The following is a 22,543-nucleotide window of genomic DNA, read 5'->3' on the forward strand; positions in this document are numbered from 1 at the left end:
CTGAAAAATAGCCTGGCAGCCAGGGGAGGAGGGGGATGGGCACACAGGATGCCATGGGGACAACTTCTGGGGTTTCAGAGGTTGTGAGAGCAGTGACCAGTTCTATCCCTGTAATGCTGAGTGACCTAGGGCAAGTGTGTGGGCCTCTCTGAGCTCCATTTCCCCCTGGACTACTTCCTGCAGGAAGAGTAGAGTGTCCCACGAAATCCTTTGTCTGGGACTCTCCTGGTCGCACATCACATCTCCAAATACAGACACTGCATGTAAGTGCCCAGGTGCAACTAGAAGAATACATAGGAAGCAGTGTGACATAGGAGGGGTCCTCAAATCCAGACCACCTCTGCCACTCACTAGTTGTGTGACCTTGAGCAAGTCACTTACCTTCTGGCACATTTTGGGGTGCATTACCCCAAAGTGAATAGAGCTCAGCTTCTGGGCCTACACTTGCACACTCAGCCCCTTCTAAGGCCTATGTATCTAAGTTGTACTTATTATATTTTGGTCTTAAAGAAGGTCTCCAAATGGTATGTCTCACCCCACAAATCTAGATCTGCCCCTGCTTCCAGGCCTCTACTTTCTCTTTTGTGCAGTGAAGAAAAACTTTAAAGTTCCTATGACTTGAAAATGTTCTGAATCTATGTGTCTAGTGTTTGTCTCTGAGCATCTGGGCACAAAGAAGGGAGCCCAGAAAGAAAGAGAGAGAGAGAGAGAGAGAGAGACCAGAGCAGTAGCTGGAAAGGCAACATGGCAGGTGCGAAGGGAAGTCAGGAAAGGTGATACACAGGTGGGGTTCACTGTGGGGTACCTAGGAATTAGGTAGACAGCTGTCGGCAGCCTGGGGGCTACTGACTACTCATTGATAGGGCTTGGGCTTAATGTGGATTTGCTACACATTGGGCAGGGTTTGCGCTGATCTAAGCAGCGCTCTCCTAGCCAGCTCCTTCCCATTTGTTATTTCCTCCTGCCAATGCTTGGTCTGTCTCAGAAACCTTCTCTGCTGAGAAACAGCCTCTATGTAGGTGTGAAGGTGGTGGGATGTCTTTGGGGCTTGTTGAGAAGGCAGGGCGCAGGGCTTTCAGAGCTTCTCAGGAAAGAGGATGGACATGAAGGTACCTGGAGCCCAGCGTCTGCCCACAAACAGGGCTCACAGCTCCACGGCTGGTCCAATATCCCTTCTAATCCTGTCTTGCATGGACAACCTTCATCACAAAACATTTACAACTAGGGCCAGGCCCTGGGTAACCTCAGAACCCAGCACGCTGCTGGGGCAGGTGTTATGGGGCTGGGATGTGCCAGCAGGCATGGGGAAAGCAGGTGGGCAGTTTTGTGCGTGTTGAGGAAACGACTGCAGGGCTGTGCTGATTTGGCTCCTATAAGACAACAGTGATGCGGGTGGGACTGGGGCCTGGTTTGGCAGTGGGCAGGGTTGGGCGACTCACAGAGGTGTTCTGGCACTGTACGCTGGAGCTGTTGAAGCGCAGGGCGGGCACTCGCTGCTCGCTGCCCTGAATGTTGAGGATGCATTCATAGCCACGCTGCCCAGACTGGGGCTGGGGGAGGTTCTTGGCCTTCAGCGTGATAGGCTTGATCACCTCCACGGGCACCAGGATCTTGTCCACTCGCAGCAGCTGGGGGCAGTCCTGGGGACAGAGGGCATGGCTCAGGCTGGGCAGCCAGGAAACCAAATGAGCAAGGACCTCTGCAGACATAACCCGGATGTTCCCTGTCTCCACCCTTCCATGGACACACCCACAGGCGACCCCTGAGGTGCTCGTGCCCACCCAGTGGGCAATGCACTGAGGACAGAAATGAAACTGAGGAATCCGAAGTCCTAGTATCATATCTTGAGGTGGTCCCCACCCTCTTTGGGTTCCATGAAAACCTTCCCTATGCAATCTGGATTCTCTGACACTCCTGTAGCCTCCTCCTGGCACCCTTCTACCCTAGTAGAGACTGCCTCTGCGGGCTAGGCCTCCCCTCCCACTGGGGACTGACGATCTCTTTGCCTGCTAAGTTCCAGGCTGTCAAGAATTGGGATGCACAGACCATGTGAGAAGCTCCACAGAGAGGCAAAGCCCTGGGCCCTGTTCTGCCCCTGGAATGTGAGTCTTGACTGCTGCAGGGGGGCTGGGAGGGCCTTCCCTACATGGGCTGAATCTGATGTTTGAGAATGTTCTGGAATGGGCCCCAGAGGCCTCATAAATCCAGAAAGCTTCTGACCAAGCTCTAGGATGTCCTGGCCCCAAAGAAATGCCTCTCAGAGTAGAAACACTCTGAGCTCTTTCTGGATGCTAGCAATGGGCACACTTAGCCCTGGAGCCACAGGAGCCCAGATGGCCTTTGGGATGGAGACAGTGAATCACTGGGCCCCTTTTTCCTGGGGCTATCAGCTTTGTCCAGGGAGGGCTGGGGACATAAGGAGGTCAGAAGAAGGAGGGTGGGTGCTCTGCCCAGTTGAGTGGTAGGAGTTGGTGTGTTGCTGTATTCTCAGGAGCTGTGTGGAGGAGAGTCAGTATTCTAGCTCTTGCTGATGGATGTGGGCAGGCGTGAGGCCTTCCATAACACAAGCATGGCCTGGGCATCCCCTGTGCCAGGCAGGTCCCACCATCCCCCAGATTCCTCCATCTGTGGCACCGTCTGGGGCATGCCAAGACAGATGGTTCCTGGGCAGGTTGATCATCAAAAGCATGATGCACGTGTTCTTTCTGATGGTGCTTTGTCATGGGCTCACCACCAACTCTCAGCAGAGGCTTCTCTCCCCACACCTTAACACTTGTCCTCAGCAGAGTAAGGCAGAAAGGAAGCCACTGGGAAATGGTGGAAGGGAGGGGTTCTAGGCACTTAGGCAACTGGCAGCTGTCCCTCCCAGGTCCCAGAGCAAACATGAGCCAAATATCTCCCTGTGCCATTGCGAGCTACACCATAACAAGACTTAGGCTCAGAGGGAGAAGGCTTGAACTAACTCTAGTACCCCTGAGCTGCTGATGAGCTCTGGAACTCTGAGCACATCACAGCCCATTTGAAACTCAATTTCCTTATCTATCAGTTGAGTGGGACTCCAAGGCCCTATCCATCTTAACCCATCATGATTCCATGATTTGGAGTGGTTGTTCCCTCCATCCTTTCTGATCATCCAACAAGAAAAGAGGAGGGAAAGAGAGGCAGGGGAAATGGAAGCAAGAAAGGGAGAGAGAAAGCTATAAGGGAAGCTAGGAGACAGAGAGGAAGCTGAAGGAGCAAGACCATGGTCCACAGATGGATCAGCAGTGGAGCCTTGCTTCATGGGAGTGCCCCAGGCCCATTAAACTAATCCCTCCTCCCACACCCCTACAGGCTGCTATCACCTTTATCCTGAAGGGCAGCTGAAAGAGGAGCCGCAGATCCAGAAATTCCACTCCTGGGTTTATGTGCCCAGAGGAACTGAAAACAAGGACTCAGAAATCTGCACACCCATGTTCACAACAGCATCATTCACAACAGCCAAAAGGTAGAAGCAACCCAGGTGTTCACTGAGGAATGAATGGGTAAACAAAATGTGGCCTATTCATACAATGGAATATTACTCAGCCTTAAAAAGGGAGGAAACTCTGCTATAACATGGATGAACCTTGGGGACATTATGCTCAGTGAAATAAGCCAGCCACAAAATGGCAAATACTGCAGGGTTCCACTTGTGGGAGGTCCCTTGAGCAGTCAAATTCATAGAGACAGAAAGTAGAATGGTGATGTCTAAGGGGAGGCAGGATGGGTAGTTGTTTGATGGGAACAGAGCCTCAGCTGGGGATGGTGGTGACAGCTGTACAACAATGTGAAATGTACTTAACGCCACTGAACTATATCCTTAAAACCGGTTCAGATGGTAAATGTTATGATATGTGTATTTTCCCACAATTATAAAACAATGAAGAGGAGCAGCAGGCAGGCGGGCCAGCAGGAAGAGAACAGGGGCCTTGGTCTTGGCCTTCACCTCACATGTGGTCTGAGGCTCTACAGTGTGTGGGTCTCTGGAGACGCCAGGTAGCCACTTGGGGAGAGTCTTAGCAGCTCCATCCTGTGCCCCCACCACAGCCGCTACTCTAGCAAGGTGGGAATGTGGCACACAGAGGAAAGAAGCGATTTGTGAAAATGATGGAGCTCAGAACTGGGGTGGGAGGAGAGTGATGTTGGCAGCTCGAGGAGAGCAGATCCTTGAGAATGGGGTTGCTGTGAGTCCAGGCTCCACTAGACTCCACCCTCCCTCTGCCTGAGCCCTGGGCAGCTTCCCCTCCCCTGAAGCAGCAAGGAGCCTGACTCTCTCTCCTGCCACAGTCCCTGGAGGGAATCAGATCTGGTCGCACTGGGAGTGAGAGCCAGGAGGCCTTGGAATCTCTTCCCTCCACCTCCCGCATCCACATGTTGCCACTGAGAAATGAGGCCCTGAGGGTGTGGGAATCTCAGAATCCTCTGACTACCCTCATGGACCCCATCTATTTTGCAAAGGAGAAACTGAGGCAAGGAGAGGAGAAAGAAGGGCTCGGTATCAGCAGATGAGCTAGTAGCTGAAGAACTCAGATGCCAACTGCCTGAGTCACCAAGTTTCTGCCCTTCATGAAACAGGAGAGTTCCCACCAGTGGGCAGGACCACCTCAGGATGGGCTGGTCAGTCAGCAAGGGTCCCCCTGAAGTCCAGGGGACTCGGAGCTGTGAAACCCTCCGGAGCTGAGCTGGAACCCTGCCTGGGGGCTGGACTGTTCTTGTCCAAGACATGGGGAGTAGCAAAACCTGTCTCCCACGTCCCCTGTAAGATTCTTAGTGAGGCTTGTGATGAGTTCTCTAATGAGTCCTGATTATCGGTAGCCCCATAAAGGCCTAGTTTGCATATAAAAAGGTTGGCAGCTCTGAGAGTAAGTTCATTAATAATAATTGGAGAGGCCCAGGGCTGGGCTGGGCACATTTTCCTCTAGTGGCGCTGCTGATTGACCTCAGTGTCCCTCCTAATTGAAATGTAAAATGGCAATTTCTCCCTAGGCAACAAGGCATGAAGGGACCACTTCCACCACCCTGCCCCTTCCTCCCACCCCAGCATCCGAGATCCTGACCTGCCTTGCGCTGAGATTCCAGATGCAAAATCACCTACAGATCTGACACTCCAGGGCAACTTCAGATAAACTTTCGTGTTCCTCCAGGATGTGAGCCCGAGGCCCTGTTTCATGGCCCAGGGACTCAGGGGACCCAGACCTTTATCTTCACCTTGAAGGCTTCTCACCCAGCAGGAGTCTGGCTGGGAATCCTGTAACTGTGAGAACAAGTCTGTCTCTCCCACTCCCTGGCTAGTTTCAGAGTCTTGAACAAGTGCTCTCACCATTGCTTGGCTTAACCATGACTAGGGACTGAAAATTCCTCTCCCAAATGACCATTTTGGGGATTCCATAAACTAACACATATAAAGCGTCTGGTCCAGAGTGAGTGGACATTCAGCAAATGTTTGTTCTTTCCTCCTCTTTCTTCCCAACCCAGGTTGCGTCTTGTCCCTCATCTGCTCCCTTTTCCCACCTCATTTCCAAAAGACCCATCTCCCTTGCTCCTGCCTCCATGTAATTTTCTGCAAATACCCCAGCAGTTCCCACCCAGCTTATTCCACTCCTCTGGCCTTCACATCTTAGGATAAGTCTGCCTAACTTAAATAGCTCTAAGTGTCCCAAACACAAGGGGGACTGGCAGGGAGGTCCCAGTTCTGGCCACTGCTCCCCAAACAGCAGCCTCCACTTCTGGGAAATGACATTGTAAAGTTGCATGCTCCATGTGCTATGAGACAGGAGATCTGCCAGCCATTTGGCCTTGGGCAAGCCCCTCAAACCCTCTGGGTCTCTTTATTCATAAAATAAAGAGATTGGTTTGGATTCGATGAATTGTGTAGTCCCTGGAATATTGTGACATCAGAAATATATATTGGGTCTTTTCCTCTGGCTGCTGGCACGGTGCTTCTAAAACCTTTGGAGTTTTCTGAATGATTGGGGGAAAAGGAACATCTTTTGTTATTCACAGTAAGCCCTTTTCCACTATACCTGAGTTTATGTTCATGAGGTGACTCCTGGAGGATGGGGGTATGTTGCCAGAGGATCCACACATGTAATTAGAGGATGGCACTTCAGCCCTCTCCTCTGGGGAAGGGAGAGGGGCTGGTGATTGAGTTCAACCATCAGTGGGCAATGGTTTAATCAATCATGCCTACGTAAATCAGCCTCCATCAACACCCTAAGTGAAGGGGTTGGGAGAGCTTCCCTGGTGGTGAACAGGTGGCGATGCTGACAGGGTGGTGTCCAGAGAGGACAAGGAAGTTCTGTGCCCCTTCCCATACCTTGCTGTAGGCACTGCTGCATCCGGCTGTTTATCTGTATCCTTTGCAACACCCTTTTAAAGAAACTAGTAAATGTAAGTAAATGTTTCCCCGAGTTTTGTGACCTGTTATAACAAATTATCCAATCTGAGGAGGGGATTGTGGGAGCCCCTGACTTATAACTGGTGGGTCAGAACTGCAGGTGACAACCTCAGATTTGCAATTGGCATCTGAAGTGGAGACAGTCTTGTGGGACTCAGCCCTTTAACTTGTGAGATCCAATGCTCACTCTGGGCAGGTAGTGTCAGAAATGAATTGAGTTCTAGGCTACCCAAGTGGTTTCTGCCGAGGATTGGAGAATTGCTTGGTGTAGAAAAAAGCCCCACGCATTTGCTGTTGTGTTAAGTATAGAGAAGAATGGTTTGTTTTCCTTTTAGTCCCAGTTCTATTAATAACCCAGCTGATAATCTGGAATATATAATTGTATGATCTTTTTGAAGCTCAGTTTTCCCACCTCTAAAATGGGGATAATAATACCTGCAAAACTAGCTCAAAATGTGGCATTCAGTAAACCAGTGAATGAATACTGAAGGCATGGGGGAGGTGGGCCTCCAAGGGGTGGCTCTTCACCTATCAGCAGGGACATGTTTTAATATTTTAATAATTGGTATGTTGCAACCTGGTATGGTTGTCCAGTTGAGCAACTGGCTCTGATAGGCAGCATGGGATACTGCTGCGATTCTAATTAACATGGTTAACTTGGTACAAGCATTCAATTCAGTGTCCATTCCACTACCTCCATCCCCTTCCACATATTTTCCATGTGCTATATTGTTTCAGACACACACACACACACACACACATGCACACACACATATAAGATCACTCCTATGTTCTAGATAAAGACACCAAGGACACCGTTTACGTCACTCTGCCCATGGCAATGATGAGCACAGTATTTTCACCCAATCACCGTACTGACCTTTATCCACAGATGATTATCCAGCTTCCACCCAAAACTCCTCAAAAACATACTGCCCTTCTCTTTTGAGGGAAGCCGTATCTCTGAACTATGATTTGAAAGGGCCAGCTTTTGGAGGATGGAAAACACCTGTATTTAATAAGATTCTTTGGAGACACATGCATGCCAAAAGAACCCAACTCCCTCCGAGGCTGTTTTGCCTGTGGCTACATTCTGCAGTTCTAAGAATGCAGGGGGGTGAGAAGTGGCAGCAGCTCGAGGCACAAGCACACCTTTAAAGGCCTGGCATTCAGGAGGTGACTCCAGCGAGCCCCATGCACATTTTGGTCTCCACTGAAATGCACACAAAATACAAATCACACTGCTAATTGCAGAGGGCAGGAACACAAAGCCAAAGTATAAAAGCGAGAATGATGACTTTCTATCCACCATGTCCAGCACGTTAGTGACTGCTTTATACAGAGGCTTCATTGCATATTTAAATAATTGAACAAGGACATAAAGAATGCAGCCTAGCTGGGAGAGAAAAGGCTGCCTTCAGGGCTGGTGCTGCCTACAGACTGGGGGGATAGGCCCTTGAATTTATAGCCCCTAGTGTGTTTACAAAATGAGGGCTTTAATTCTCCTATTGTTACAGCAAGATTGGGGAAAACAGAGCGCTAGGGAAGAACAGGGACCTGGGGGGCAGCTAAGGAATAAATGATTTGCAGGTCAGCTCTCCTCTGTCCAAGTCACCTCAGCCTTCATCAGTCCCAAAGACAAGCCAGCCCTAACCCCAACCAACCCCCCAAATTTATACTCACCTTCTCAGAACCACAGTGCCCAATACAAAAATGTAACGCATCATATATTTTCTTGCTGTTCCCCAAGTTTATAATGCCATTAGTGTGATCTATGACAGGCTGGTTTATAGAGAGAGCAAAGTAATAATATAAAAAGGAAATACCCATAACCTGAAGTGGGGAGGGGCAGGCAAGATTGATGGAAAGTGCAGTTGTCTGGAGGAATGGCAACCCAGTAATTGAATACCTGGAGTGGGGGTGGTGCATGGGTGGGGAGCGTGTTCTGTAGCTGGATTTGCTTTTTTTTTTTTTTTTTTTTTTCACAGGAGGGTGAAAGGCATGGCAGGGGTGGTTTTTTTCCCTTGGTTGGATCCCAGGAATGCCTTCCCTGCAAGAAGGGAAGCAGAATTGCTGACAAAGTAGGTTGGTGATTTCCCTCCAGAGTCCAGTCAGTGGGTCAATGCCCTTGGTCTACTCCTGTCTCAGGGCTTGGGGCTTATTTCAGCACCAGGGGCAAGCAGCAGCCCATGAGCTAGGACTTTCTCGACCTTGCCGGCTCTTCAGTCCTGGAGAGGACTTGATCCTTTTGATACCGGATTTCATCCTGGCTCTGAATTTCTTTTCAGGGGTGTTGGGGTATTAGGGGATGTTGGGAGAAGCTTTCAAACACAGCTTTGCAAACCAAATAGAATTCATTTTGCCTCCTCTGATCTTACAACTATTCTCTGGAGTAGGCAGGCTGGTTGAACTTCAAGAGAAGAGGCGTTCCTGAGAGCCTCCTTGGTGAGCCTGCACACCTGGGGGCCAGATGTGCTTTGCCCTCCTTGCAAAGCCTCTCTAGTCTGGTGCCCAGAGAATACAGCTTCAGCAGCAGCTCACTTTGCTTTTCAGTTTAGATGAGAAAAAACAGCAAAATAGTCCATCAAGGACAAATTCTTGCCAATGGATTTGCTTTTGCAAGGAAGTTCACCTTTGTTTCTCAAGCATCATCTTTAAGTGTGTATGCCTGATGGGAGGTACAGGTTGACCTGTGGAGGAGCTGGGGATGGATTCCAAAACCACCTGGGGACCAGTGGCTGCTCCTGCTCAGTAGAGGGGTGGGCATGGCTTTGTTAATGGCTACCCAAGGCTCTGGTAGCTGATCTGAAGCCCAGGGCTGTTATCATAATGCCATCATTAGTTGAAACAAAATCATTCCTTGTAACTGGAATATAGTTACTATAAACAACATATGTTATTGGGCATTCTATTTCTAATAATTGTAATTATGGTAGAATACTTGCCATTAATATAATAACAACAATGATTGACCAGTTCTCTGTTCCAGTCCAATAACTTCACCTGAACGCATTCTTTGTTCAGGAAAAAAAAAAGGTAATTCAATATCCCTGATAGTCAACAAAGCTACTGTTGAAATGGAAGACGCACAGATGAAAGCATTCCTGAGATGCAAGATGGTGCCGGATAGATGAAAAGCCACCTGTCAGCCTCACTGTTAGCTAACAAAAGGACACTGTCTGCATCCCCTCACTCAAAGGGTAAAAGGAAATGAAAACCCCAGAGATTTGCAGAAGAGTCACCAGGGCCTGGGTATACCTTCATTCCAAGAGAGTGGGCCTTGGGCTGGATGTTCAGTGGAACTGCAGGCCCTGAGGGTATGGGTCACCCTGTTAGGTAAAGATGGTCGACCTAAGCCTTGACTTGACACTCACTCTATAATCGCCAGCCCCCCTGACCACTTTTTGGGCATGGATTTATCTTGGGGGCTTTCCAGCTTCTTTCTACTTACAATGACAGAACTTTAGAGATGATGTAGACCAAAGGCCTCATTTTACAGATCTGTAAACACAGATCTCCATAGATCTTCTTCACCTTTAAACCTCTCACAATGCCTTGAGTATGGTTGAAATGCTTAGGGTGATGAAGAATGAAGAGTTAAATCATAACAAAACTTCAGATTATCGTGCTGTGAGTAAGCTCTTCCCCTAGAGTGGTGACAGGACATAGGTGTCTGGGGGCTTCCACAAAATCACCTTTTAATTGGGTAGTTTTTTTTTTACCCCCTACTCCTGCTACTATATCTTCCCAGAAAAATATACAGTAATGTTCCACATAGGGATGTTTCAGTCAATGACAAACTATATATAGAGAGCAGAAGTCTCATAAGATTATAATATTGTGTTTTTACCATGCTTTTTCTATGTTCAGATGTGTTTAGATACCCAAATACTTCCCATTGTGTTATAATTGGCTGCAGTATTCAGTACAGTTACCTGCTGTACAGGTGTGTAGCCTAGGGGCAATAGGCTATGCCATATAGCCTAGGTGTGCAGTAAGCTAGAGCACATAGGTCTGCATAAGTACACCCTATGATGTTCGCACAATGACAAAATTGCCTAATGACACATTTCTCAGAGGGCATCCCCAACAATAAGCAGCCCATGACTGTATATTGCTAAAATAAGTACATATAGAATGTAAAAATATAGCAAGCAAAACAAAACAACAACATAAAAATATCCTCATATTTACACTAGCAGTCAGGAACTGTCTTTTGAGTTCTGAGGACAATGACCTCCTTTCACTGACCCCAAATGGCTGGAGTCAGTCAGTAGTCGACACATACTTCTTTACTTGTTTCCTCTTTGCCACATTCACTAGGAAGATGCTACAACAACCATCACCAGGTGGCCAACTCTGGTTCACCTCTATGCTCACATTCAAAATGGCCCTGGGATTGAGCTGGGTAGAATGCAACCTCCAAACCTGGACCAGAAGCTCCCCATTAGAGCTTCCTTTTCTTAGAATAAATAAACATCCAAGGTAAAGAGGAGCCAAAATGTATTCCATGTGATAAGGGAGGCATGGGCGATTCCAAACTACCCTGGAGCCCCTCTCTGCCATGGTCTGCCAGGCTCACCATACTATGGCTCCTGGGAAATGGAGAGGATTTCAGTATGGCAGCAAGAGCTTAGTACATACAGCTCCATATCCTTCTCTCGGCCATTTCCTCCAGACTAATTCCTTTCTCCGGGGCCCTGGCATCCCATCCTCTGAGATGCTGTGAATCCCCAGCAGTCTCTGCTTGTGTCAGGTATAGAGGGGTGTCCCACCTGGCTTGGAGTCTGGGTGCTTGAAGCCATCATTCTTCTAAAGGGATCTCTGCATTGCCCTGGGACACATGGTGGGCTCTTATTTTATTCTTTTTTTTCCCCCTTTTTCTTTCTTTTTTTTTTTTGAGACAGGATCTTGCTCTGTTGCCCAGGCTAGAGTGTAGTGGCTTGCTCATGGCTCACTGCAGCCTCAATCTCCCAGGCTCAAGCAATCCTCCCATCTCAGCCTCTCAAGTAGCTGGGACTACAGACATGCATCGCCATGCCCAGCTTACTTACTTACTTACTTATTTATTTATTTTTTTTTTTGTAGAAAAATAAAAATATTTTTCTATTGGGGAGAGTTCACTATGTTGTCCTGACTGGTCTTGAACTCCTGGACTCAAGTGATCCTCCCACCTTGGCCTGCCAAAGTGCTGGTACTACCACGCCTGGCCTTATTTTATTCCCTTCTGGCTCTTTTTCCCTCTTTCTGAGCAACAGAAGGAGGCTCCTCTTCTATACTTAAAAGAAAGAAATTTGGTACAAGAAGAGCAAACAAGAAAGAAAAAGCAGAAATGCAAAAGCTTCTTGCAAGGTAATTAAATGATTAGAGGCCTTCAAAATCCACCAGCTAGCTCAATTGTTTTTGCTTTCAGTTTACTCTTGGGCCTCTCCGCACATAGAACCTCTGCCAGATATGGCAGTCTGGAAAGCTGGAGAGAAGCTGAGGACCACTTTGTCTCAACTCCCATCAAGTTATTTGCAGGTTTCAGACCAGAACAAGAAAAGGATTCTTCCCACATCCCTGTCCCCAGCCTTGGTGGGTCAACCAGTCCTTCTGCTCCTGAAACCACACCCTGAGACAGGCCTGGCCAGGCTGATGAGACTGTGCAGCCTTTTATCAAGGACATGCCCTTGCTGTCTGACTCACCTCATTCTTATTACCTTTATATCCATGTTGTCTTTGTTAAAGTAGAGAACTGACACATAAGTATGAGATTCACACTCTTACATAAAATCCAAGATGCAACCACTCTCCTCCCTTTCCCTATAAAGGGACAATCTCAGCCAGGGTCTCTTTTCCTGACTGTGAATCCATAGTAGCTATTTCCAGGCATGAACAGATTCCCACAGAGAGGGAGTTGGTCTTGTGTCTGAGGCTTCCATAATCTCTTCTTTTTTCTGTCTGAAACTTGCAAGGAACTTCATGGGAGCTGAGACAAAGGTTTTCAGCCTCTCTCCAGCTTTCCAGACTAGTGTATCTAGCAAAGGTTTTATTTAGCAAAGAGGTCCAAGAATAAAATGCAATCAAAACATTTGAGCTATGTGGAGGCTTCCAAAGGCCCCAAGTCATTTCATTATCTTAATGAAGGTTTTCAAATTTCTACTCTTTCTTTCTTGTTTGCTCCCCTTGTCTGTTACTCAATCAGGATCAACCTCTCCCCAGACAACATCTCCACTCCTTGCTTTTACTTCTAAAATCAATCACCCTGCTTACTGTCCACCTGTAGAACTCCTGCTCAGCCATCAGGATTCGGGCAAAATGGGATTTGGGCCGGGATTTTCTGATGGCTAAGCACAGTGCAGTCACTACCCACCGTGCTACGGGAGCCCCCATGCAGCAGGTGTTAGTGTGGGGTGTACATTGACCTTCCCTTTCAGCCTCAGATAATAAACAGCTTCTCTCCTGCCATGAGGGTTTGGCCAAAGGTAGGATTCTTAGTGGGGTATGAGTCTGGGATGGGGAGGGCACTTGATGGGCCTGTGTGTTCTCTCAATGCCCCTCCTGCCCCCCCTCCCCCCACCAAATCCCCTATGCTTCCTGCACCTGGACAGGTCCCTTCTCTCACAGCTGTGGGGCTGGCCACATGGTCATGACACCTGTGTGGTGTGTAAAGGGGTCTGAAAGATACATCCAAGACTAGGGGTTGCAGGTAAAGGTGCTGGAGCCTGCTGAGTCCAATATTGGCTGAGAGAGTGCAAGAAACACTGTCATGTTTGAACAACAGACTTTTCCAGAGGTATACCTGTTATCCCAGAAGTCCTTGCCCACACTCTGACATTCCAAGACAGGTAACAGCATAGGCAGAAAGTATTTTTGGTACAGTGAGGATGAGTGTTCAAGAAGAATAAAAATTCAGAGGGAATAGAAAGGTCACATTTTAGCCTTAGAGCCAAACAGTATCTCAGCGATTCTTCAACCTGGACCGAGCATCAGAGCCACTGGGAGGGCCTGTTTAAGCCCAAGTTGCTGCACCCTGCCCCCGGAGCTTCTCATTCAGTTGGCCTAGGGTGGAACAGAAGACTTCGTATTTCTAGCAAGTTCTCAGCTGATGCAGACTCTGCTAGTCTTGGAACCACACTTTGAAAACCACCGCTCTAGCTCACAAGATGACCATTCTTTCATTCTCATCTCTCTCCCTTTTACTCAGCTTGCCCTCTTTGGGGGTCTCACTTCTCCTCTGTCAACAGTGCCCTGAGGAACAGCTGAGGAGTCTGGACACAGTCCTGCTGTGTACTTACAATTATTTCTACAACACACCAACACACCCATCTCTTTGGAATCTTTCTGGGACCCACCTGGTGTGTGAAGGATCCTTCTGGTTGGAGTGACCTGGAATACACCTTTGTCTGTAACAGAACCTCCGGGGCTGATCCAGAACCCACAGTCCCAGCACAGAGCTTGGCATATTTCCTGTTTTTATAAAGTGGACCCTTAAGAGCCAGGAGGAAGGGGGTGGTCCTGCACAGTTTTCCTTTGGTTTCTCCTCTTAAGGGAATGCCTCTCTTCTGTGTCCCACGCTCACAACAAGAGACACTCACCACTCTGGCTGCCAGGGACCTACCTCGGGCAGCTTCACTCGGCCTTCCTGGAAGGAGCAAGTCTTGGGGTCATGGGTGCAGACATGCCGGTATTTACACCAGTGGCAGCGGTATGGACTCTCCACGCAGGACAGGCACCTGGGCACAGAGGAAGGGAGGCACAAATCTAAGAACCTGGATGAGCCCAAAGCAGAGGGCTTGAGTCTCTAGGGTCTAGCAAAACATTTTTAGTATTAAGAGAAACCACCGTTGAATGTGCAGGAAGGGCAGATCTTATGCACATCTATCCCTTTACTCCCCAAGACCTCAGGAAGCTAATGGTCTCTGGTTTCCTCCCTTTCCCATATGTAGCTGACAACCCCGTTCCCCCAAAGCCAATTTAGCTCTCCTCCATCTCCATGGGATAACATCCTCCTTTTCAAAAGAGGGAATGATAAGGTCTGGAGCAGAGGGCTTGTGTAGACAGACCTAAGAGTTGGGGCAAACAAAAGATTAGGTTTGTATGCAAATTGACTCCGGGTCTCTGCTGCTGAGAAGCCACCTGCACCTTGCCTCAGGATGAAGTGACTGAGGCTGCTGTCTCACTACGATGGCTCCTCCATGGTTGGCAACCCCACCTTTCCCCTTTACCCCAGGAAACCAAGACAATTTTATAAAAGCTCCTGATTCCTTAAAAGCCCAACATGGTTCCTTTTTCCAAAAACTCAAATGCCTCTCCATACAGGTTATGCCCTTCACGGTGTAGATGACCACTGCCCCCAACGCAGGTTTGTTGCTTTGGCCACGAATAGGCCACACTCTCCCCACAAGTCATTCCTCCCTCCAGAGCACCATTTCTTCTGTCCTCCACCTGACTACCTGCTTGACCAAGGAAGAGCTGGTCACCCTGGGCCCTTCTCCCGTGAATCTCTTGGCTGACATCTCTCGGACAGTCCTGGCCATCTTGTGTCATATCTCACCATTACCTGTCCAGCTCCTCTACTAGTCTGTAGGCCATCAACTACTGGAGGGTAAGGATTGAGTCTTTGTGTTGCATTGATTTTTGACTCCACTGTGTCTAATGAGCAACACATTCCCTTGCACATGGGAGATGCTTAAAATCATTTTATGGGCTTAATGAAAGCTTCACACATGATTTCACCTATTTACTCTGCTTCCCCAGAGGGCAAAGTGGAGGGAGGGATTAGGCCACCGAGTGGTAAAGACAGGGACAGCTTTGCCGCAAGAGGCAAGAGGAGAGTCCCAGGGCTAGAGCAACTCATTTTTGGCTGGGAGGGCTGGATGCCTTCTTACTTGGGGCCCCAAAGAGAGCTAAGCTCTAGACTCACAGCTGCCATAAACAGATCAATAGACTCTAAAATTCCACCAGCCTAGATCTCTGGTCATGTCAGCTACCTATCATGCATGGAGGGCAAAACAGGAGTATGTTAAAGCAAGCAGGGTTTTTTGAGGTCAGGTCCCATGGTTTGCTCTGTGGAACTCTGGGGATCCCATGGAGTTCCTTTGGAGAATGTGTAGTTTTGTGGGGCTCCTGTGGAGAGGGGTTCCAGGCCCCCCAACCTTTAATCAGAGGAGCTCCTGCTTCCATCTATTCTGTATATTGGGCATCCACATCTACTTTCAGTTTAAGATTTCTATGGTGAGAAGAAAAAAAGGCTGGCCCATTCACAACCTGGTCCAACCCCATCATTTGATAAAGAAAAGATAATATAATAATAGCAAGAACACATGTGGTGCCTAAACACTGGGCCAGACATGGCTGTAAATGCTTCTCCTTAGCATGGCCCTTTTACCCCTTGTGGCTGTCCTGCAGGGTAGGCAGAGCTGGTATTCAGGGCTACCAGCCAGCACAGGGTGCCAGCCAATGACTGCTCAGATGGGACAGTGCTCCTGCCACGTCAGTTGGTAAATATTTGTGTGACGCCCTTGGAAGGAGCACTATGATTTCCCTGTTGATAGAGGACATTGGGGCACAGAAGGGTTGAGCTTCTCAGCTGGTCCGGCTACAGAGCCAGAGCCTCTGCCCTCCCCACCTGCCATTGGAAGTTGGATACTTAAGTCAAACAAAGCTCAAGTTGCAGTCAGGCTTCCTGACCCCTAAGCCAGAGTCCGCCCACCCCACAGCTTTCTGCCTCCCTCTGGCCCTTACCAGCCTGTCTGCACTCAGCCTGGGCAGCCTGTGGGGAGCTGAGCATGCAATTGAGTGGTTAGACCACTTGCCCCAATCCTGGACACACATTGGGGCTTCTCTCCCTCCTCAGTTCCCTTCTCTGCCCATAGAGCTTGCTCTCTGTTCTTCATGTGGGATGCACCACCCCACAACAGATGGTGGAGATGGAATTGAGTTAGAAGGATTGATGTCAGGGAAGATGTATGCGCTAGGGATGTGGAGAGCCCCACTCCATAAGTTCTCATTTTCTGCTCTTCTAGTCTCTTTCCATTAACCCTGTGGGTACCAGAGGAGAGGGAGTGAAGGAGGCCTCCTCTGGGGCTTCTAAATGGTGACTCCCTGGGAATAGTGATGGGGTTTTCTGATCTTTGGATGAACCTTGACCCCAGGAACAGGAAGTGGGTAAGGCTGGGGCCACTTACGAATTGTGGACGCTGCAATTGTAGAAGACAAAGCTGGTGCTGGCGAAGGTCATGCCGGTCTCCTTTGATTTGAGCTGAAGCTGTACGACATGGTGGTCCCCTACAAGGAGAGATGGCTGAGGGGTCAGAGAATGCTGAGGCCCCAAGCCAGGGATTCCCTGACCAGTGACACCTGCTGGAAAAGGGAGCCTGCCCCCCAGGGTGCTGGTGGCTTAACAGGGCTCTGACTCAGCAGACCCAGTCCCAGGACAACCCTGAGAGCAGCTGCAGAGGGCACTTCTTCTCTATTCTCCCTGCCCACCGTATCACTTCCACTCTTCCATGTGTACACACACAGATGCACATTGCCAGGGATTCAAATGTGCATTCGCATGCATGATGTCCTGCCCAGACTCACAAAATTGATTCATAACCAGGAGAAACACGTATGTAGACTTCTAGGAATGCTGCCACAAACTGCGCAAGAAGTTTTGCATGTATGTCTGTGTATGCATGAGCTCATTCCCTGTCTCTGTAAAGAGAGCCCCTGTTCTGACACCACTTCCTCTGGGGGGCTCAGGGCTCCACCGGGGCGGGAGACCCTGGAATCCTCATCTGGTGCCAGGGAGGAGCTGCAGCCCATGTTTAATTCACAGCCCTGACCCTAGGCCCCCACTTCAAGCCTTGTTCTTTGCCTTCCCTGAGAGCCTCATTAATCAATCAGCTCTGAACAAATGTGACAAGCCCAAATGGGAGGGACAACATGGAATCAATCTGCCCAGGCTGGGCCTGTCCCTCACCAGCAGGGAGCCTCTGCCCACTCCTGTCTTTCCCAGGGCAGCTTGCCCCCAACAACAGGCAGCTCTGGGGAGACCCGGTAGGGCAGAGTTGGGGAGGCAGTGGTCCAGGGTCAGAGATCGGCCATGTGAGCATCCCTGCTCCTGCTCAGTGGCCTCCTCCACTGACCCGCCAAGCCAGTGGTGCAGGCTGAACTTAACCACATGTTCTGCTGCTGTCCTGACCTGCCCCTCCCCACCCTCTCTGCAGCTGTTCCTTGCCCAGGATGAGGGTGACTCTTGGGGGCTAACCTGGGGCTGAGACAGAAGGGCTGTAACAGTCAATGCCAAGGGCAATGGAGGGAGATTCCATCCCCCTCTTCCCGTAACACACCCACCAAACCCATGCCCCTTCCTCTGACCCTCTCCTGCCTGCAGGTTGCTTCGATCCCCCCACATCTGTCCTGAGTTCTCCTTATCTAGCCAGGAGGAAGAAGTGCCACTCAGCTGTGCCTCCGGGATGCTCACCATTCTCTGTGATGATCCGGGGCACCTCCTTGGCTGCAGGGGAGTAGCACTGGATCTGATTGCCCACCACCAGCCCATCCATCTCTGACAGGTCCTCAAAGGTGCAGTTGACGCCAGCTGACAGCTCTGGGACATTGTACGTCTCCAGGACCAGCTGTGAACAGCCAGGCAGGGGGAGAGAAGGAGGAGGGTGAAATGGGAAAAGGACAGGTATGGAATAAAAAAAGAAAGTGGGAGAGTGAGAGAGATCACAGGGAAAGCAAAGACAAGCAAGAGGCAATATTAACATGGAGAAGAGACTCAGGTTATTAGGAGAGTGGCACAGAGGCCGTGGTGAGATGCAAAGAGACAGAGACAAAAGAAACCTCATTAGGGTGGAAATGGATTTGGCCCCAGGAAACAAGAATGCTTAAGGGATTTGCGTGGTGCCATTTTGATCAGGACTGAGGCATGGCTGATGAAGCACCTCTTCCATTAGGCCCAATTTTGGAAAAGTAGAAACACCAACCACCAAGTGCTCAGTGCTAGAACTTGGAAGTCACCTGTGCCCTTTTCTCTCTCTGTACATGCATCTTTCCCATTTTATAGTTGAAGATATCATTCCCAACACCCTTTGTCATTCTTTGTCACCCTTTGATCATTTTTGGTGATGGTGCTCCCTGTCTTTCTACTCTTTATGAATAGAGCCTCTTCCCCAACAGTCCTGTCCCTGTCTCCTTCTTGCATTCCCCCATAGACACTTAATTCTTTGATATCCTGCACCCTTCTCTCGAGCTGCTTCTGCTGGCCGGGCTTGGCCCAGTCCTCCAGAGGGGCCTTGGGCTAAGGCACTTTTTAGTGAGGGGACAGTTTTCCTTGCATCCCTGGACCCCACCCCTACCCCCACGACCCTTACCAGCACGTTGTACTGAGAGACGGAGATATTGTTGGGATGGACCGTCAGCCGGACACACTGCTTCATCTCCGAGGCAAACCTGCGGGGCTCCTTGGACCGCTCACACCGCTCCTTCCGGGTGCAACTGGGAAGGACATACCCTCGAGTTACTCAGGAGATGGCCGCTTGGTCCAGGGAGGGGCGGATGCTGAGGTCAGGTGTTTCCAGCAGCTCCCAGGATGTGTCCAAACTCAATGCGCCCAGAGCTAACCTTTTTGTGTCCTTCCTCAAGCCTGGTCCTCCTCCATCATTCCCAAATTTAGAAAAGATGGCAATTTCAATCACCTCTTGAAAAGGCAGAAACTTGAGAGTCATCCTAACTCCCCTCATCCTCTCCAAACTCACATAAGGTGTTGCACAGTTCTGTCTATTCACCCTCTCTGCACATCCTTAGCCCTTGCCATTCTCTTCTCCTCCTTAGGCAACCAGAGATTTGTTTTCTTCATATAGAAAATATACCTCCTTGGCTTTGAACATGCCAGTTCTTCTGCTGGACTTCCCTCTCCTCACTTCTCCACCTGTCCAGTTCCTACTTTTTCTTCCAGCCATGGGTCAAGATGCACCTGCAATCTCTCCTGCCCACCCTAGGCAAAGTGAAGAGCTTCCTCCTATGATCTCATAGCACCTCGGAGTCTCCTACTTTAATAAGTCTGGAATTTCTTAGATTATATGACAATTATTGGGCTAAGTGCAGTCCTCTCCTACCAAGTAGGAGCTTTTCAAAAAAAGCAGCTATGTTTGATTTATTTTAGAATCCCCTCATGTAAGCAGGTGGGAGAGAGGGAAGGAAGGATCAAAGGAGCTAAGAACTGTAGTTAAAAGCTTGCTCTGGATCAGAATCCTGGCTCTAAGGTTTGCTGTTACTCTTCAGTGCTCTGTGCTGTGCCAAATGTATGGTGTCACAAGTGGACCATGTCCAGTGTGACCTGGGATCTTGCAATCCTAGCTGATGAAGGTTTGTGAAAGATGCATGTAAAAAACATGGAACTCTCCTGAATGCAGGCATCACTTGAGGTCACTGCATGGAGGCATCTGAATTTCAGGAAGCAGTATTTAATCCAAGTCAGGTGAACTTTGTGGACATGGGGCTTCACCAAGTGGTCATGATTTGGAAACTCTGGACTACAGATTCTGTTGTGGGGTGGGGGCAAGCAGGGTCCTCAGGAAGGACAAGACAAGAGGAGATGAGACAGCAGGGAAATCACTCCAGAGTTGCTGATCTCTTTTGATTAAAGAGAAAAGATTTTGCAGAGGAAGGAAGATGTCAGGAGCTGTTGCAAGGCAGGAGGGAGCCCCAGGCAAGGAGTTTATTAGGACACAGAACAGCCAGGGATAGGGAATCTACATGGGGAGGGAGCCTTGGGGAGGGAGCCTTGGAGAGGGAACGACTGTCTCAGGAAGCAGACAGGTGTGGTGTGGGGCAAGGAGATGAGGGAAGGGGGTATCTGGACACCCTGAGCTGCTATTGGGGTAACTCAGGCTTAGGGAAAGCTATGGGGGTTTCTCCTCCTAACCTTTGGCCACAGCAAGAGGGGCAGCCTGGGTGGAGAGCCTGAGAGGAGAATCTAGCAAATGAAGGAGAAATCAATGAAGGCCATGGACTGAAGCTGTCCCTCTAAGGATGGGATAAATGGAGGGACACAGGGACAGAACACAGGACTTCAGAGTAGATTGGATGTGCAATGCGAAAGTAAAAAACAACCCTGAACAGTACATTCATGGCTGCGAGCTACAAGTGCTTATTAATAGGCACATGATATGGAGTTTACATTGTCTAGCGTTTAAGTCTCATAACAATGCTGCGACAAACCCCACCTTGTCAGGATGTGTTGGGACAAAGACGCACCCTGCAGCCTGTGCTCCACTACGGAGCTCTACTTCCTGAAGCTTCCAGACTGAGGAGTAAGGGGCAGACTCCTTGCTGCAGACTAAGCTGGTTCTTCTTGCCATCCTGATGCCCCCTTCATGTCCTTAGGGCAATTCAAACATTTTCCCTTCAATCTTTCTGTCTAGGCTAATCGCTATTTTTGCCTGGCACTGGGAAGCACTTTGAGTGTTATTGCAACTTGTTGGATGAAGATAAATTCTCCAGGGTGCTTCTAGAAAACCCCCTCCCAGGAGTGAAGGATCAGGCATGAGTGTGGTCACCCCCGTGGCACTTCCTTGCTGCTCCAGCTGACCGATGGCAACAAGAGTGTCTGCCTAAAAGACTTGGAAGTTAATTTACCAGGCCAGCTCCTCTGCGAGGACTCCATTACCTTCAGCCATTAAGCTAATGTTATGGACTTTTCCAGAGTGTCTGCACTGACATCGCTATTAATAGTGTTATTACTCCCATTAACAGCAGACCCAGAGAGCTGGTACGGGCTTAAATTATTCACTGACTCCCCAACTTTGAAGTTCCTATTTCTAAGAGCAATCAGTAGGTCTGAAAAATGTCTTTGATTAAATTATGAAGAGAGGGAAAAGCAGAGCTGTTTCCAGGCCAAACATCACCTGGAGTTACCAAATAGAGATTCAGATAGAAAAGACAGGACTCTATCTCTCTTCCAGGGGTAGGGAGGGAGAGATGGCACACAGGTGTTTTCTCGGGGGATCTCAGGACAAGTTCTACCTGCATTGCTTGCTGCTTCCAAAGTTCATGTGGTTGCATCTCGCCACTGCTCCTGAAAGCCCCAAAGAAACTACTCATCATCTTCCCCCAATTTTAGGTTTTATAGGGAAGCCACCTGTAATTTACAATTTTAAACATCACTGTATAATCTTGGGCAAATTACTTAACATCTTGGTGCCTCAGCTTTCTCATCTATACATTGGGGACAAAACAGTACCTACCTAATAAGGTTATTATGAGGATTAAATGAGATTATGTGAGTAAAGCATTAACGACAGGACATAGCTCATAGTAAGCCCTCATAAATGTTAGCTAGTATTATCATCTTATCCTTTCTCTGACATCCTCATTTGACCTCTCCAAACTGTAGCTGATGCAGAACCACAGATTTATTTTATTTTATTTTTTAATTTATTTTTAGAATGAGTGTTTTTTATTTTTATTTTTTGAGACAGAGTCTGGCTCTGTAGCCCAGGCTGGAATGCAGTAGCGTAATCTCAGGTCTCTGCAACCTCCACCTACTGGGCTCAAGCCATCCTCCCACCTCAGCCTCCCAAGTAGCTGGGACTACAGGCACACACCGCCATGCCCAACTAACTTGTATTTTTTGGTAGAGATGGGGTTTCACCATGTTGCCCAGGCTAGTCTCAAACTCCTAAGCTAAAGCAATCCACTCATCTCGGCCTCCTAGAGTGCTGGGATTACAGGCCTGAGACACCATGCCCAGCCCAGAACCACAGATCTTCTCCATGACTGGCCCTTGGGGCAAATCAAAGACAAAAGAAAGGCACGGCTGCAGCAGTTTTCCTCTTAAAAAAGGAGAAGGACAACCCAGAGGCCAGGAGGGAGAAAAGAGCGAGAGAATGGTCTGGATCATAGCTCTGTTTTCTTACTAGTTGTCAAAGGGTATTGAGAACTCAGCTATCTTAGTGGAAAGTCAAGTGTAAGGTCAGAGCCAGGGATGTTTTGACATTTCTACTATCCTCCAGGACTCATGAGGGTAGAGGCTACAAATGTCCAAAAGCACAGACAATTGACCTTAAATGTGATAGGATAATGGAAGGGGAGGCATGAATTCCTGCTGGTTTCTTGTGGGGTCTGTCAAGGGAATGGTCTTCTGCT

At 48.9% G+C, this 22,543-nt stretch overlaps 1 protein-coding gene across 2 annotated transcripts in view; it reads right to left on the reverse strand.

Annotated features, from left to right (window-relative positions):
• The window catches only part of PLXNA4 (plexin A4), a 452,604-nt gene that overhangs the window by 85,928 nt on the left and 344,133 nt on the right, over positions 1-22,543 (reverse strand). For both annotated transcript variants that reach the window (XM_003813461.5, XM_034965007.3), the window contains exons 6-10: positions 18,769-18,892; positions 17,874-18,027; positions 16,591-16,690; positions 14,022-14,136; positions 1,440-1,640 (exon numbers count right to left, since the gene is read on the reverse strand). In XM_003813461.5, coding sequence (XP_003813509.2) covers positions 1,440-1,640; positions 14,022-14,136; positions 16,591-16,690; positions 17,874-18,027; positions 18,769-18,892 — 694 coding nt within the window. The remainder of the gene's footprint in view (positions 1-1,439; positions 1,641-14,021; positions 14,137-16,590; positions 16,691-17,873; positions 18,028-18,768; positions 18,893-22,543) is intronic.

Source organism: Pan paniscus, chromosome 6, assembly GCF_029289425.2.
Source record: "Pan paniscus chromosome 6, NHGRI_mPanPan1-v2.0_pri, whole genome shotgun sequence".
Classification (NCBI taxonomy): Eukaryota; Metazoa; Chordata; class Mammalia; order Primates; family Hominidae; genus Pan; species Pan paniscus.